The 17,421-nt window shown below is 39.7% G+C and overlaps 1 protein-coding gene across 8 annotated transcripts in view; it reads left to right on the top strand.

Annotated features, from left to right (window-relative positions):
- Window positions 1-17,037, top strand: part of elavl2 (ELAV like neuron-specific RNA binding protein 2) — a 57,258-nt gene extending 40,221 nt beyond the window's left edge. For 3 of the 8 annotated variants that reach the window (XM_078215374.1, XM_078215370.1, XM_078215369.1), the window contains exons 4-7: window positions 382-535; window positions 10,374-10,599; window positions 16,284-16,322; window positions 16,710-17,037. In XM_078215374.1, the coding sequence (XP_078071500.1) occupies window positions 382-535; window positions 10,374-10,599; window positions 16,284-16,322; window positions 16,710-17,037 (747 nt within the window). Of the gene's footprint in view, window positions 1-381; window positions 536-10,373; window positions 10,600-16,283; window positions 16,323-16,691 lie in introns of all 8 variants that reach the window. The other 5 variants (XM_078215373.1, XM_078215368.1, XM_078215375.1 and 2 more) reach the window with 3 other exon arrangements.
- The last annotated feature ends 384 nt before the right edge of the window (window positions 17,038-17,421 follow it).

Genomic DNA, 17,421 nt, shown 5'->3' with positions numbered 1-17,421 from the left:
TCTGGTTGCATCTGTGGAGAGAAATAGTTAGTTATTGTTTCAGCCAAACTTTCAGCAGGGGTCATTGATCAAAACAACAGTCTGTTTCTCTATAGATGCTGCTGAGTGTTTTCAGCGTCTGCAGTATTTTGGTTTTACACCAATTGTTTGAAGTCTGGTTAAAATCTGAATGAGCTGGAAAAACAGGGTTTTTAATTTCTCTGAATAGAACTAACCAGCCTTGTACAAGGTCACCCTGAGATGCTAGTGTCGTTTTGAATGCAATAATTCATTTCCAAGATCGCTTTTATTTAATATGTTAATTTTCCTTGTGCAAAATCTGTCACCTCTTTCATGCAAAAAGATATTCTTTAAGCTTATGGACAAAATTGTTTTCTTCAGGTTTCTTATGCCCGTCCCAGTTCTGCTTCCATCAGAGATGCAAATTTGTATGTCAGCGGGCTCCCAAAAACTATGTCCCAAAAAGAACTGGAACAACTTTTCACCCAATATGGACGCATAATTACCTCAAGGATTCTTGTGGACCAGGTCACTGGTAAGTATGTGGCCACTGTTGTTTGTACTTTTTTTTTTAAGACTTGCAGTTGTGAAATTCTTCAGTTCCTACTATCTTGCCTCCAGGACTTGTCAAAGGTTGAGATATGTGGGCCAGAAAATGTAATTTTCTGCTGGAACTGTTCATAAATATGCATGGACAAAAATAGATTTAAGAGCTCACACTGACTTCAGTCATTTCCCACCCTGAAGGTGCAGGTTTGAACTGTGCTTTCACAGCTGGTGAAGTAATAAATTTAAAGCGGTTATAATCTTTATTTCAAACCTACTATAGAGGATAGAGTTCTAATCCTTATTGTGTTGCTAATGTGTTATTTTAAATTAAGCAGAAATGTAAAGCAAGACTTAAGGCTGAGAAATGGGACTTGTACTCTTTAACAACAAATGTGTTTTCAAGGTAGCTTTATGCAGTAGTAGCTTGTCTGGAGTGTGCAGATAGGCACTGTGTGAAGTCTCCAGAACTTGGATATGATTGGCAAACAAAATTTGTTATGCTGCAGTGTAAATGGAGAGGAATGTTCTTCAAGTTGTCACACTCTTGGGTGCTACAATCTTCAAATTTAGATGAAAGATAGATTGAGCTATAAATTTTCTGGACTAAATCTTTGTGTTTTATACTGTTAACCAAGTGTTTTTATTGATGTGAACAAATTGTATTCCCATTTACTTGATATTGTGACTGGCCTTGCTTGACATCAAATAACTTTGAAAGTGCGGTCTTGTGTGTATCTCCTCTCCTGTAAGGGGAGGAATGGCCTAGTGGTATTATCGCTAGACTATTAATCCAGAAACTCCCCTAATGTTCTGAAGACCTGAGTTCGAATCTCGCCACAGTAGTTGATGGAGTTTGAATTCAATATATATATCCAGAATTAAGAATCTACTGATGACCATGAAACCACTGCTGATGGCTGGGAAAAACCCATCTGGTCCTGTAGGGAAGGAAATCTGCCGTCCTTGCCTGCTGTGGCCTATATGTGACTCCAGAGCCACAGCAATGTAGTGACTCTCATCTACCCTTGGAAGTAACCTAGCAAACTACTCGGTTACACGAAGGCAGCTGGGCAACTCGGGATGTGCAATAAATGCTGGCCAGCCAGTGATGTCCATGTCCCACGAATGGATTAAGAAAAAGACAATCTTCAGTGGGTGTAATCTGATCTGCTTCTGGGGTTTCTAGTCCTGGGGTTCCGATTAGTGGAAAATATTGTCTAACCTTTGTTGAGACATTGTCACTTAACCACTGTTTTCTTAATGTATTGTTTTCTGTCCTAATAAACCAGTTCTTTATAAAAATATAGAAGAATTAAAGTACTTTAATTTTGGTATTGCTTGTCTTGGAACAATTAAAAGGCTTTTGTGTGCAGTAGTAGACCATTGTGTCCCCTTGAGCCTTCAATAACTCCATCTACCTACCTTGGTTGCATATTCCTTCTGCCCTGGCATTGCAAAAGATCTAAATCTCTGATTTTTAAAAATTAATTGAGCTAGTACCTATTCCTTTTGGTGAGGTTCTACCCACTCCCACCTTCTATGGGATGCATTTCTCCCCTTTCCTGTTGTGGATTTTTAAAAAACCTCTAATTGGTCCATCTTTCCATCCAATGACGTCGTATTTGGCTGCTTTGAAATCTATTGCCATAATTTTGCTTAAATCTATCAATGCTTAATTTTATTGTGCCATCTCTGCCAATGTTTATTTGCAAACCTGTATATATGGTGCTCTATTTCATTACTTAAATCATCATTTCTCCACTAATTACTTTTTAGTTTGAGGACAGACCATAATCCAGATTCTCTTACCTTTGTTAGCATATGTGCCTTCTAGAAGGCATTCATCTCCATGCATTTCCCTCACCATTTTCCTGGGGTGGGAGCTTTTTTTAGTTCCTAGGATTTCGGTCTTCAGTGCATGTTCTTTAATACTGTTTCTTTTATTTAGTGAGCTCCAGTCCTTGTTCCATTATTTGTTTCCTTTTTGGAAATGTTAAATCTGTTGTCCCTTTCCTCTCCTGGTGTGAAAGCTGACAGAACTAACTATTCAAACCTGTTTACAATCTCTGTATAAGACCCACATTATGGAAGCATTCTGTGCCCATGTGCAGCTTGGGTTGATAAGTAACAAGTAATGGTCACTGCCTGACGCTTGTTTGACATGAATATCTCCAGCAAGTGAGAATACTGTGGCTGCAAGAGCAGGTCAGAAGCTAGGAAGCCTGCTGTGAGTAACTGGCCTCTTGCATCCCCCAACGCCTGGCCACCATCCGCAAAGCCGAAATTGGGAGTGTGATGGAATTGGATGAGTGCAGCTCCAACAATCCTCAAACTTGACACCATCTAGGACAAAGCAGTCTGCTTGATTGGCAGTTCATCCACCATCGATGTATAGTGGCATCTGTGTGTACCACCTACTCACTAGGACTCCTTTTGACTGTACCTTCCTAACTTGTGACCTTTATGACACTTGCAAAGACAAGGGTCGCAGATCCATGAGAATGCCACCAACTGGAACTTTGTCTCCAAGCCACATACCATCCTGACTTGGAAATACATCGCTGGAACTATCACCATTCCTTCACTGTTATGGGGTCAAAATCCTGGAACTCTTGTGGGTGTACCTGCACCACATGGACTGCAGATGTTCAAGAAGGCATCTCACCACCACCTTCTCGGGGGCAGTTAGGAATGGGTAACAAATAAAAGCTAACCTAGCCAGCAATTACCATATTCTGCAAAAGAATAAAACCCGTTCTTGTCCACCTTTCTCTGCATAATTAAGAACTACTAAGCTTGATACCCTTAGTAATTCTTTCATATTCCTTTAGTTTTCTTGTTTTTGTTTCTAAAATCTAGACTCTTAACTGAAGTTTGATCAGGTTAAACTTTTCCGTTTGATTATGATGTGATTATTAGAAATGTTCCTTTTCTGTTGTTTGCCTAATTTGACAACTTATACATTCTAAATCAAGTATGGCTTACTACCTTGGTTCTAGAATGTGTTACTCCAGAAAGCTTTCTGGAATCTGGTCAAATCTTTTTGACTGAAAGCAACTTTGCCCTCCATTAGGATAAGTTGACTGAGGAGGTGCATCAGCGCACACGATTAGAAGTTGCAGTTGTGGGAAGAAGTGAGGTAATAGTCAACTTCATTGCAGTGTTAATGTAAACCTTCTGACTAATAAATTACCTTGGGGTGAAGCTACAAAAACTGAAAACCAGCAAAATTTGGAGGGTGGTGCTCAAGATTTTGGAGGCTTCTAGGATGTTACTGAGTGCAGTGGAAGAGGTGTTTTCGTTTTTTTAAAGAATTTATTAAAAGCTTAGGAAATAAAAGACTTTTGAGAGGCAAAAAGTAGCAAGTTGCTTAAAATAGCGTCAGTGAATGGTGGGTGGGAATCTAGCCAGACAGTGGCTTTGAAATGCTTCATTAAAGCTTCAGATATAGAATCCCCAAGTGCAAAGTTCAAACATTCCACAACTTTTGTAGAAATGGCCAATGAGGGGGTAAAAGCTAACTCTGTATTAAATCTGCATTTGGGAATAAAATCGGAGAACCCCATGTCAGATGGAAGCTAGTTGGGTAGGGATGCAAAAAAAAAAACTTGGTTTTGGGGATTAACCCTGGGAGTTCCCCTCTGATTGAAATGCTGTCTCTTTAAATTGTCATCTGATTCATATTTTGGCTGTTCAGCAATCTTGAACTTTAGATTCTTTGCACAGGAACAACTTTCTTTATTCATTCGAGGGACATGGGCGTGGCTGGCTGGCCAGCATTAATTGCCCATTCCTAGTTGCCCTTGGAGGGCAGTTGAGTCAACCACATTGTTGTGGCTCTGGAGTCATAAGTAGGCCAGACCAGGTGAGGAGTGCAGATTTCCTTCCCGAAAGGACATTAGTGAACTAGGTGGTTTTTTCCAACAATGATCTTCAGTTGACTCTTAATTCCAGATTTTTTATTGAATTCAAATTCCACTATCTGTCATGTTGGGATTCGAACCAGAGTCCCCAGAGCATTAGCTGAGTTTTTGGATTAATAGTCTAGCAATAATACCACTAGGCCATCACCCCCTCCCCCACCACCACCCCTTGCACAGTTGTCTACTTGTTCTGTGGGTTGGACTGGTATGGCTGAATTTATTGTCCATTTACTAATTTGAGAAGGTGTACCACTGCCCCAAATTGCTGGTGATCTTTCTGATGGTGTTCCTGCAATCATTGGGTAGAGAATGCGAAGCCTTTGACCAGGCAACTATGAAGGAGCAGCCTGGAAGGTGTTGTGTAATTTGAGATGGATGATTCTTGATCATCATATGGGAAGAGGTGGGGTTGGAAAGTTTTTTTTTGTCATGCAAGTTTAGGTGAGTTGCTGAAGATAGTACAGAGGCAGACAGTGTTTCAGGTGAATATCAAGTCCAGTAACAAAGATGATAGAGTAGATTGTAACAAGTTGCAGTCCATCTTAACCTGGTTGTCCTGGAGGTCTTTGCAATATAGATGCCACCATGCTTTGCATTTCTAAAGTATACAACCTGGGTGCAGTCTGATCCATTCCATTTGAGAAACTAGTTGTAGCAACTATAAGACCATAAGACATAGGAGCGGAAGTAAGGCCATTCGGCCCATCGAGTCCACTCCACCATTCAATCATGGTTGATTTCAACTCCATTTACCTGCTCTCTCCCCATAGCCCTTAATTCCTCGAGAAATCAAGAATTTATCAATTTCTGTCTTGAAGACGCTCAACGTCTCGGCCTCCACAGCCCTCTGTGGCAATTAATTCCACAGACCCACCACGCTCTGGCTGAAGAAATTTCTCCTCATCTCTGTTCTAAAGTGACTCCCTTTTATTCTAAGGCTGTGCCCCCGCGTCCTAGTCTCCCCTGTTAATGGAAACAACTTCCCTACGTCCATCCTATCTAAGCCGTTCATTATCTTGTAAGTTTCTATCAGATCTCCCCTCAACCTCCTAAACTCCAATGAATATAATCCCACGATCCTCAGACGTTCATCGTATGTCAGGCCTACCATTCCTGGGATCATCCGTGTGAATCTCCGCTGGACCCGCTCCAGTGCCAGTATGTCCTTCCTGAGGTGTGGGGCCCAAAATTGCTCACAGTACTCCAAATGGGGCCTAACCAGTGCTTTATAAAGCCTCAGAAGTACATCCCTGCTTTTGTATTCCAAGCCTCTTGAGATAAATGACAACATTACATTTGCTTTCTTAATTACGGACTCAACCTGCAAGTTTACCTTTAGAGAATCCTGGACTAGGACTCCCAAGTCCCTTTGCACTTTAGCATTATGGATTTTGTCACCGTTTAGAAAATAGTCCATGCCTCTATTCTTTTTTCCAAAGTGCAAGACCTCGCACTTGCCCACGTTGAATTTCATCAGCCACTTCTTGGACCACTCTCCTAAACTGTCTAAATCTTTCTGCAGCCTCCCCACCTCCTCAATAGTACCTGCCCCTCCACCTATCTTTGTATCATCGGCAAACTTGGCCAGAATGCCCCCAGTCCCGTCATCTAGATCGTTAATATATAAAGAGAACAGCTGTGGACCCAACACTGAACCCTGCGGGACACCACTTGTCACCGGTTGCCATTCTGAGAAAGAACCTTTTATCCCAACTCTCTGCCTTCTGTCTGACAGCCAATCGTCAATCCATGTTAGTACCTTGCCTCGAATACCATGGGCCCTTATTTTACTCAGCAGTCTCCCGCGAGGCACCTTGTCAAAGGCCTTTTGGAAGTCAAGATAGATAACATCCATTGGCTCTCCTTGGTCTAACCTATTTGTTATCTCTTCAAAGAACTCTAACAGGTTTGTCAGGCACGACCTCCCCTTACTAAATCCATGCTGACTTGTCCTAATCCGACCCTGCACTTCCAAGAATTTAGAAATCTCATCCTTAACGATGGATTCTAGAATTTTGCCAACAACTGAGGTTAGGCTAATTGGCCTATAATTTTCCATCTTTTTTCTTGTTCCCTTCTTGAACAGTGGGGTTACAACAGCGATTTTCCAATCCTCTGGGACTTTCCCTGACTCCAGTGACTTTTGAAAGATCATAACTAACGCCTCCACTATTTCTTCAGCTATCTCCTTTAGAACTCTAGGATGTAGCCCATCTGGGCCCGGAGATTTATCAATTTTCAGACCTTTTAGTTTCTCTAGCACTTTCTCCTTTGTGATGGCAACCATATTCAACTCTGCCCCCTGACTTTCCTGAATTGTTGGGATATTACTCATGTCTTCTACTGTGAAGACTGACGCAAAGTACTTATTAAGTTCCTCAGCTATTTCCTTGTCTCCCATCACTAGATTACCAGCGTCATTTTGGAGCGGCCCAATGTCTACTTTTGCCTCCCGTTTGTTTTTAATGTATTTAAAGAAACTTTTACTATCATTCCTAATGTTACTGGCTAGCCTACCTTCATATTTGATCCTCTCCTTCCTTATTTCTCTCTTTGTTATCCTCTGTTTGTTTTTATAGCCTTCCCAATCTTCTGACTATAGTCTTTAACTTGTAAGTGAAGGGTTAAAGCCATAAGACCCGTGAGTGGTAGAGCCAGCAAAGTGAATTTTTGTATTTTATATGGGTGTTTGATTAAATCTGGAGATTGCAGGGGAAGGAGTGCAAATTGAATGATTAAGATTGTTTGTGTATCATGGTGAAGTTGAAGTAATTTTGTTTGTTTTCAGGAAAAGAATTGTCACTGATAAATGAAAAGTTGCTACAATGTGGATTGATTTTTGGGGAAGCTATAGCTAAAAATGACAATTGATCTTTATAGCGCATAATAGAGAAGGTATGGCCATGACCAGTGAATCAAGTGAAGTTGCCATGCCAAAGTGTATACTACCTGGCTATAATTAAGGTTCACCGAGATTACCTTGCATTCCCCCAAAGCTCCATAAGATAAAGTTGCCAACAAACACCAACTTGCATTTTAACACACAGGTGATTGATGTAAGATATTTGGACAGGTGACAGCATTCTCAAAGGTGAAGAACTTATTTTGGAGAGAGGGACGGTGGAGAAGTTTAGCAAGTGAATTCCAGAGCTTGGGTCATAAGTGCACATTCATGGATTTTGCAGATGGGGTAGGAGTGAGAACAGAGGGGTTGAGGGTGGATTTTTTTGGAAGAGGAGGGGGACAATAGGGAGAGAATAGATGAAGTTAAAGGCTAAGACGTGGGGCAATTTGACTTGGTGGACAGTGGAGGAATATGGCAGGTGGCTAAAATGACTATCATACCAATCATCTTTATGGTATTGGCCACAAAGTCATGTTTTGTAGAGATTCTTGACCTATTTATGACCAGTTGTTTGCCAAACCATCTTTGTCCATCCCATCCCACTTTGTCCACTCAGTCCATGGTTCTTGTGCATTAATCTGTTTTTCAGCAGTGTCTGCATGTCACTATATTGAGTAATATACATCAATGTATTCTCAATCTCCTGCTTTGCGGCTGACTTTTAATGTTGAGCTAGTTACCCATCTCTTGATTTTGTTGCTCTGGACAATTGAAGTTTGCAGGATCTGAACAAATGGGAAATGAGACTAATTATTTGTGACATTTCCATGTATGAACTATTTCCCTTGTACCTTGGATTAAACTTGTTAGTTTTGGTACTCACCTGCCTCTTGAACAGAGATGTGGCTCAGAACCCAGAGTACCTTACTAGGGACAGGTGATTTGTTCATCACAATGACTACAATATTATACCTTTTGGAGCCCTCGAGGTTTCGCCATTATAAGGGCGCACTCATTAGTTTAAATGAGCCCTTAAATGGGCAAAATTTGTTAAACCCTTGAGGCTCCTTTTGCATGGTAAATAGAGAATCTGTACTGTAAGCCAACAGTTTAGAGCTTGTTTGAATGTAGCTGCTTCTCATTGAATGATGCCTGACTGTTACCAGCCTCTGCAGTTGTGGTATTTTTGTGCCTGGACACTTGTTTGGCATTTCAATTTTTTAACATCATGCAATAATTTTCATACAGCTGATCTGACTAGTCTAGGTTGTCATTGAGTTGGTGCCTGAAGTTGTACATAGTAGATTTTTTAAAATCCAAAGGTAATCTAGTATTCCTTGTATCGCTATTTCTTTTACTACATTAAAGATGCTATATAAATGCAATTTTGTTTCTTAATCACTGACATTTTTCCTTGCCTTCATCATTGTGTTTTAACAATTTTTAGTGGCAGTCTAACATCCACAATCTATTTGCCTGGTATTCCAAAAACCTGCAGAATGCCTGGCGAACATTGCAAAACTAATCTCTAAATTAAATGCATTCTAGCACCATTGCAATGTCGCTTGGATAAAGGGGGGGAACTTTTCAACATGCAATCTTCAGGTATTAGCACTTCATTGGTCATGCATACAACTTGACCTGTCGTGCTTTGGTATAAATAAGCAAAATCCTGTTGAAGTACTGTATTTGTTTCTGTACTTGCACACATTTTATCAGTACTTGTGGTAAACTTCAGTTGCATGGTTTTAGGTGATCACTATGCTTGAATACATTCTAGGTGGTTTTGATCTCTTGGGCATTATATATCATGCTTCCCTGCCTTTGCCATTTAATGAGGGATCTGTCAAAGCATAACATTGATGTGAACCTGTCAGACTGCATCACACTAAAGTACATGGGTGGCAAAGGTGACCAGTGTAGGACTCTAAATTTTAATTCCAGTGCAGAACACCAAAATATTGGGTTTAGAGCGTGAGTCTTTGGAGATGCTTCAGACCTGTAGAACATTCTACATGTTTTGGCAGGTACAGAAGTTGCACCCTTGTGTGGCTCAACTCCATCTTTGAACTGTAAATCTTGCCAGCCTGCCTTGGGGTTTAGCTGCGCATTGTGTTCTTTATCATGGGCTTTGTCCATTTCATACAAGGAAGTAGATCGCAACACTATTTTTCAGTGGACTTTTCTAACCATGCAATTAGTTTGGAACCTGTGGTTTAAAGCCAACTTGTAGGAGAAAGGAAGCATGATGAACTGTGTCAAATCTGTAGGGTGCATCAGAGTCTGCATGTGTCTCTGAAGTCTTAGCTCCATGAAATTCTGCACTGTTCAGTCCAGAGATAGACTGTGATTTGAATGTTGAATTAATGTAATGCAATTTTTTGTGCAACACGATCACCTGTGAATTTTATCCATTTTTGGCTATGCAATCAAGGTGACATATTTTGCTAGCTAGCTTTTGTCCAAATCAGATGAAATGAATTTGAAAGTTTGAGATTTGACTAGGACCTGGTGCAACATATTGGGTTTCAGTGAGGGCTGTCTGACTAAGGGGGAAAGAGATTTAAAGAAACTTGTTTTTTTTCCTGCAGTAATATTGTGGGTAGAAGTTTCATATCTCAAAAGTAAAGAAAAACATTAATTTGTTAGGCTAAAATGACAATTGATCATGTCACGAAATATTTACTGTGCTGCTAAATTGACCACATTTTGATCTGTTTGAGACATTACTTACAAGCACATTTTAAAAGTGGTTGTGTACTGATTGCTGCAGGAAAAAGAGTTAGATTTGGAGCTACTGCAGAAATCTCAATGGTGGGGCTTAATGAAGTATATTAATTCTTGGTTTGTGAAGTTAGGAATCTATAGATTCCAGCTGCTCTTTAGTGTTTTTCCTGAACCCTAATTGTATCTTTTCTAATTGTTTTGCTTTCAGTGCCATTTCAGCAGAAGACCTGGATGGTTAACATTGTCTGCAAATTCTAATTGTTCAGATCATTGAACTCTAATTGAGGAAAAGGGTGATGGATTATTAATTGGGCCTGTATTTTTTTAAGGGGTGTCCAGGGGCGTTGGCTTCATTCGGTTTGACAAGAGAGTGGAAGCTGAGGAAGCAATCAAAGGTTTGAATGGGCAAAAGCCTCCAGGTGCCACAGAACCAATCACGGTTAAGTTTGCCAACAATCCAAGTCAGAAAACCAACCAGGCAATCCTATCTCAGCTGTACCAGTCCCCAAATAGACGATACCCAGGGCCCCTTCATCATCAGGCACAAAGACTAAGGTATGTAAATGTTGCCATTAGGCCCTGTTGCAATTTAAAGCAGCTGTTTAATACCAATTAAGAGCAAATGCTTCATGGAGTTTGCCAAGAGGCAGAATTAAGTAAAACTGACTGCTGAAATAACAATTTTGAACAAGTGACTGTCACCTGGATGTTAGTTGGTACAATAATGTAAATTCAGGTGTATCAAATGTTGAAAGTGAAATATGGATAAAGATGTAGTCTTGATACCCTGCTAATTTATGTTGAAGCGCAATAATTTTATGATGGCTTACAACCATTTTGTTATAAAATTGGGCCATACTTGACTACTGCCAGTAATGTGTTCTAATGCTATTGCCTCTGATTTTAATGCCTTATTTCCTACCAGTTCTGAGTAGAGAATATCATCTCAACTCTTGACTATCATTCTTTTTGTTTAGTCTTCAAGTATCATCCAGGAAAAGACACTAGAGAAGTATGCAATTTGATGCTATCTATTTGACACTACACATGGTCTTTACCTAGCCAGCCCAGTGTACCTTCACAGTTTCTGTCTGTAATTCACAACAGGAAATGTTTATTACTCAATTGATCCTCCCATGTTACTAATAGTATTCATTTTTGTAAAATCTTGATTGCTTTTGAGACATCGCCCAACTTCAGACTGAAGTGTTTTTGATTATGGTATTCCTAAGTTAACCAGTGGGTGTCTGGTTAATTCCACTTCTGTCAGTGCTTTAAGCCCAGCTCCAAGATCTGGATGGAATAGATCCTTGGTGGCAACCAACAACCACAGGCAGAATTTTAGTTCCTACTGCTGCAACTAAGTAAAACTATTCATGAGTGTTTGCTCAAACTAAATAGTTGATAAGGTGTTAGTCCTAGTTGCCAATCTAGGCTTTAATTTATGTTCCTGCTGGGCATGATCTGGTGTCACTGTACTTCGTTGTAATGCTGACAATTTATACTGATGCTTTTGAATGGCTTAGTGCTTGTTTCTGGCCCTGTATAACCCTTTACAATTGACTGCTGCTGCAGCAATGTTACACGTGTAAGCAGAGGATCAAATCTAAGAATAGCCTCCTTAACCTGAACTCTGTTTCATTAGGCCATCAAATTTAGTGTTTGGCAGTAAGAGTTAATATTCACAAGTTATGGTCACAGTACTTGCATCAGGCCAATAGTTTGATCGAACACGATTCATCCAAGACTGATTGTGGTGTAACTGAGCCTGAACTTTCAGACTTGGCTTAATTTCTTCACCTTTTAGTTACCTGACAGAAGTTTTTTTTAATAAAATTAGCTTTATTTCTTGCTTTATCTGATTTATCATGAGGATCTCGAATAATGTTTTTAAAAAACTTGTACGTAACTGATTCTCTACATATTCCTCTTCTAACTTGATGCCTTCAAAGGTGTGCTTTTGTATTTGCTGTCTATCATGAACTTGCAAAATAACGATGTGCTTGTGAAAGGTAATTTCTAAAGGTGACAGCTGATGGGAAGATTGTGAGCGATGATTTTGGTAGGGCCAATGCATCAGTGTACATTTTTGAACACATTTGTGCACTGATGTGTAAGGCTGAATTGTGCAAAAGTATGAGTGATTGTGATCCAGCACTCTTGTGCAAATACATATCAGAAAATCGGAGATTCCACATTTTTGATTATGCTTTGCTTCCTGCTGGTACTGCTATTTTGCAGGTTCAGCTATAATATAGTTTGTAGTTCTGTGTTTGCACTTGGAGGCTATTTTGACTCCACTGGGTTGAGGAGGAATATGTCTGGAATTGCAAACCAGAGGTTACAAGTCTGATTGGATGCAGACTGACAAAAGGTGGTTAGTTGAACCATTGCGGTCTTGAATTTGTTTGTGTACTTAATCTCATCCCTTTGGTACCAATAGTATTGACGTTTGTACTGTTGCCCCTAGAATGTCACTATATCTACTTCAACCATGTCCTTTGCCTCCCTAAGATTTTATTTTTTTGTCTCCTATAGCTTTGGTCTACCGCTTTATTTGTATATTTCAAAAAAATCTTTTAATAGCTTCTAATATCTTTGTATATAATCATAGAAAGAAATCATAGAAACCCTACAGTACAGAAAGAGGCCATTCGGCCCATCGAGTCTGCACCGACCACAATGCCACCCAGGCCCTACCCCCATATCCCTACATATTTTACCCGCTAATCCCTCTAATCTACGCATCCCAGGACACTAAGGGGCAATTTTAGCATGGCCAATCAACCTAACCCGCACATCTTTGGACTGTGGGAGGAAACCGGGGCACCCGGAGGAAACCCACGCAGACACGAGGAGAATGTGCAAATTCCACACAGACAGTGACCCAAGCCGGGAATAGCTGTGAAGCAGCAGTGCTAACCACTGTGCTACCGTGCCGCCCCGCTATATAAAGCAATATACTTTTTATTCATTTTTCAGATCCCTATCCTTTATTCATCTTGATTCTGTATTAAGAGCTTGTCATTGCCACCCTTTTTTTCTTCCTCCCCATATTCATTTGACTTTAGTCATCCAGCGACCTACCATTTCAGATGCCCTTGTCCGTCCTTTTCCCCCTCATGGCAATGTCCACTCTACCTGAACTAAACTTTATTGTTCAATTCCTGCTTTCTGACTTTTGATTTCAATCCACCTGGGTTCTTTTCGATTGACTGAGATTAGCCACCCTCCAGTTGTGTTTTTACTCCTGATTGTTCATGCCTTTTCCAGAACTATTGCAAAACCAGGTGTTAAGATCACTTTCCAAATGCTTCCCCACTGAAATATCCTCCCCTGACACTCTCTCCATTCAGTAAGAAGTCTCACAACACCAGGTTAAAGTCCAACAGGTTTATTTGGTAGCAAAAGCCACAAGGCGTTTGCGTTTGCGTTTGCTACAAATAAACCTGTTGGACTTTAACCTGGTGTTGTGAGACTTCTTACTGTGTTTACCCCAGTCCAACGCTGGCATCTCCACATCTCTCTTCATTCCCCAGAGCTAGATCCAGTGCTGCTTTTCTTGTGGGATTGGAAGCACTAATCATTAAGTTTCTCGTACATGCCTCAGAATAGCACTCTTTATGCCCTTTTACACTAATTTGCTATATTTTTGGATAATTGAAGTCTTCACCCAATATCTCACATTTTAGCAATCTGCCTGCGAAAGCTGCTCCTCAAGTTGTACTTCCAGAAGTGTAATACTTTCTCCATTGATAATTCTAACCATATAGTTTGACCCCTTGGCTATGCGAATACATAATAGCTTTTGTCACCCTTTTATTCCTTGTGAAGGTATTCAGGAAAATAAAAATGAGGTTTCTAATTCTCCTGTCTTTGAACCAGGACTGTTGTCACCATATCATCATACCACATAATAAACTTGTGTCTGGAGCTCACCAACCTTATTTGTCTAAACGCACACACAATCCGAACCAGTTTGCATTGGCCCAGTTTATCCTTTCTATTTCTAGATTGAATTAGTGGATCATATTGCCATGAACCAGTAGATTTTGGAAACACAACAGCAACAACTCTGGATGCTGAAAATCTGAAACACAAGGGAAAAAAATATTCAAGTCAGTAGTTGGGGGTGGAGGTGGAAGAGAGGAATGTTTAATGTTTTGGGTTGATCACCAAGTCATAAGTGATTTTGAGCTCCTTATGCTGATGTTTCAATGGGAAGACGGTGTTTTTAAAACTGGCTTCTCTGGATCTAAGAATAGTAAATAGAGCAGTCTCTGCTATTTCAAAATATTTTGAAGCCCCTAAGTTTACACAAAGCAAAGATTTATAATTTCAGGTTCCCTGCAAGCATTTGCGAGAGATGTTGTATGTGAAAGAATTTTCTGAAGGTTTTGCTCTAAGCTATGCTGGATGGCTTGTATCATTTAAGACGGTTGTACTGTAATACTACAGATTCCAAATCCAATTTGGCACGGATTGCCTTGCTGTAACCCGAGGCAAACATACTTGTTTTCAAGCTGAGAACTTTGATTAATCTGTGGTCCCTAAAGTCGCCTGTTGCCTTTGTTAACACCTTCAGTGTGACAGACCACTGATCTTAACTGGAAAATCCAGTGAAGAATAAGTCTTCCATTAAATGGTGCATAAAATAGTTAGATGGTCACTGGTCGTGAAGTCTGTTCTTTACTTGGCAATTTCATTTCTAACGAAATACGTTTTGAGCAAATTATTCTTTGGACCTGATGCCTTGAAGCTTGTTAAAATAGAAAAATGCATTTGAGGTTGAAGTGCAAGTAACCATGTTCAAATAATGGAGTTCCTCGAAGTAAATATTTAGATCAAACATCTTTTCAGAAAGTAGCTTGGTTGAGCATGTGTAGAGTTTCATACCTAAATGGGAGAAATTTTAGTGTAGGTCTTGAGCACTTCATCCGAACTAAAGATGAAATTTTCTCTCACTTGGTTTTAATATGCCCTGTATACAATATTGCATTCAAGTCGGAGTCCAAACAGATTGTCATAATTTAGTAGTGGTAGTCATGACTAGATTTGCATGAGTTATTGGAGTTTACAGGAAGTGTTTTCCCAAAGCCTCCCTCTTGTATCATCCACACACCCCCCCCCCCCCCCCCCCCCCAACTGATTGAAAAATTTGGTTCTAAAACTGCCTCCGACAAATTGGGGCCCAACATCTGGAGGACCACCATCGTTCAGCAACATGCGTAAGTCTCCAACTGTGGCATGACTATCTAGATGTGGTATAGGAATATTGAACTTTCCTTAACACATCAGCAATTTACTGACCGGTGCTATGCTTAGGGATTTCAAGTTTGTAGCCACTGATAGTAATATTGAATTATCTGTAATCAGTAATTTCGGATTTGGGCAGTGTTTAACTAAATAAATGTGAAATTATTGGCTAACTCTCATTTGATTTGGATTAGCGCTGACTATGCTAATCTACATTACTTCAATCTCTAGGTTTTAAACTTGGATCTCTGTTGGAGATCAACCTATCCTATCTTGACATATTGGATCTTGTGTTGGTAAACTAAATTTGTGTTCTTACTGGTTTGCCAGCTGGCCTGTGTAAATCTTGATCAGCTAAATATCTTTGCACTAGTAATCCCATTTGTATATGGAGGTGGAACAAATATATATATAAACTTATCGGCTTGGAGCAATAACTTGATTTACTAGTCTTGTTGCTTATTCTCTTGAGCTAAACCTAATCAAAGAACTAACTAAGAAGGAGGCTTTTTGTATAACTGAGATCACTGGGCATACAAAAGTGCCAATTTCTTAATATATCACGGTTTCTCCTTTTCTCTCCCCTTTTCCTGCCTTGCTCCCAACCCCATTTTGTTGAGCACAATGGTGAGCCTTATTTGAAGGTGGGTGTTGGGATGCTTTTGAAGACAACCTGTAATATCTTCAGTTTTTAATATTGATTCAACAATGCAAAATGTTTTGATTACCAGATGTATTTAAGTTGAGATTCTAGCTGGAATTCTTTGACCTTGTCTGCAGCTGGGATTCTCTGGTCCTGCTACTGTGAACGGAGATTTGACTTGAGTGCCAAAATCTCCGTGTTTTGCTGGCAGCAGGGTGTGCGAGACCAGAGAATTCTGGCCCCCTATCTTCTGCAATGAATGTGAAACTTTTTTTGGGGGGTGGGGGGGGAGGTGTGGCTTTGGTTTATGCACATCTGAATTGCAAAATGTTTCTTGCAGGTTGGACAATCTTCTAAATATGGCTTACGGTGTGAAGAGGTAATTGTCTATTTTCTAGTCATGCTGTTTGTTAAATTGAGGTGAATTTTTTTCCTGTTTTTCTATATTTAAAAATTGTAATCCTCAAGTCTTGAGAGAGTGAATCAATTTTGGTTGAACAGGTTAAATTATTCGAAGCTAAGGTCAGAATGCTATTTTGTAAACTCACTTTTCTCAATTCCATTGTGTGAAAATTGGATGATTTACCAGTTTGGAATACAACTTGTTTAAATGAATGCTTTTCATTCTGTGCAAATTTTCTTGTGAATTCAATCTAAATTTTATTGATCTTGTGTCCCAATGTAAAGTGATTGTCACTCTTTTGTATTTTATTTCAACTTTCCAACCTTGTACGAGGATCCATTGTAGCTTTTTAATTTTTGGCAGGTTTTCGCCAATGACCATTGATGGAATGACCAGTTTGGCAGGCATCAATATCCCTGGGCATGCTGGAACAGGCTGGTGTATCTTTGTTTACAATTTAGCACCTGATGCAGATGAGAGTATTCTTTGGCAAATGTTTGGACCATTTGGTGCAGTGACCAATGTGAAAGTTATCCGTGACTTTAACACAAATAAGTGTAAAGGCTTTGGATTTGTGACTATGACCAACTATGATGAAGCAGCCATGGCAATAGCCAGTTTAAATGGATACCGTCTAGGGGACAGAGTACTGCAGGTCTCCTTCAAAACCAACAAAACGCACAAAGCCTAATATGTAACATAACTGTTATATAGCTATTCAAAAAGACATGTTAAAGCAAAACTTTATATACTAGTGCAAAGACTTTGTAAGTCAGTGTTAAGACAGATGTATGACTATTTAGCATCCTAAGAATATGAGAGGGTTTTATATTGCTGGTAACTTTGCATTAAATCTTCTTTCATAGCTTTTATGTTTTGAAAATAGACAAGAGGTGCAGGGTTTTTTTACCTGTCACAAAACATTCTAGTACCTCCTTTTGAAGGAGGTGAACCTTTTAAAAAGAAACTGTTTCAGCTGAAGGAAGAAAGACTCCTAGATTTTTACACAACTGCCTTGAAACAGTACATAAAGTGAATTTGTGAGGCTTTATTTCTTTTTCCTTTTTTAGAAGAA

This window comes from Mustelus asterias, chromosome 6 (genome assembly GCF_964213995.1).
Source record: "Mustelus asterias chromosome 6, sMusAst1.hap1.1, whole genome shotgun sequence".
Classification (NCBI taxonomy): Eukaryota; Metazoa; Chordata; class Chondrichthyes; order Carcharhiniformes; family Triakidae; genus Mustelus; species Mustelus asterias.
This window is presented reverse-complemented; position numbering and strand designations above follow the sequence as displayed.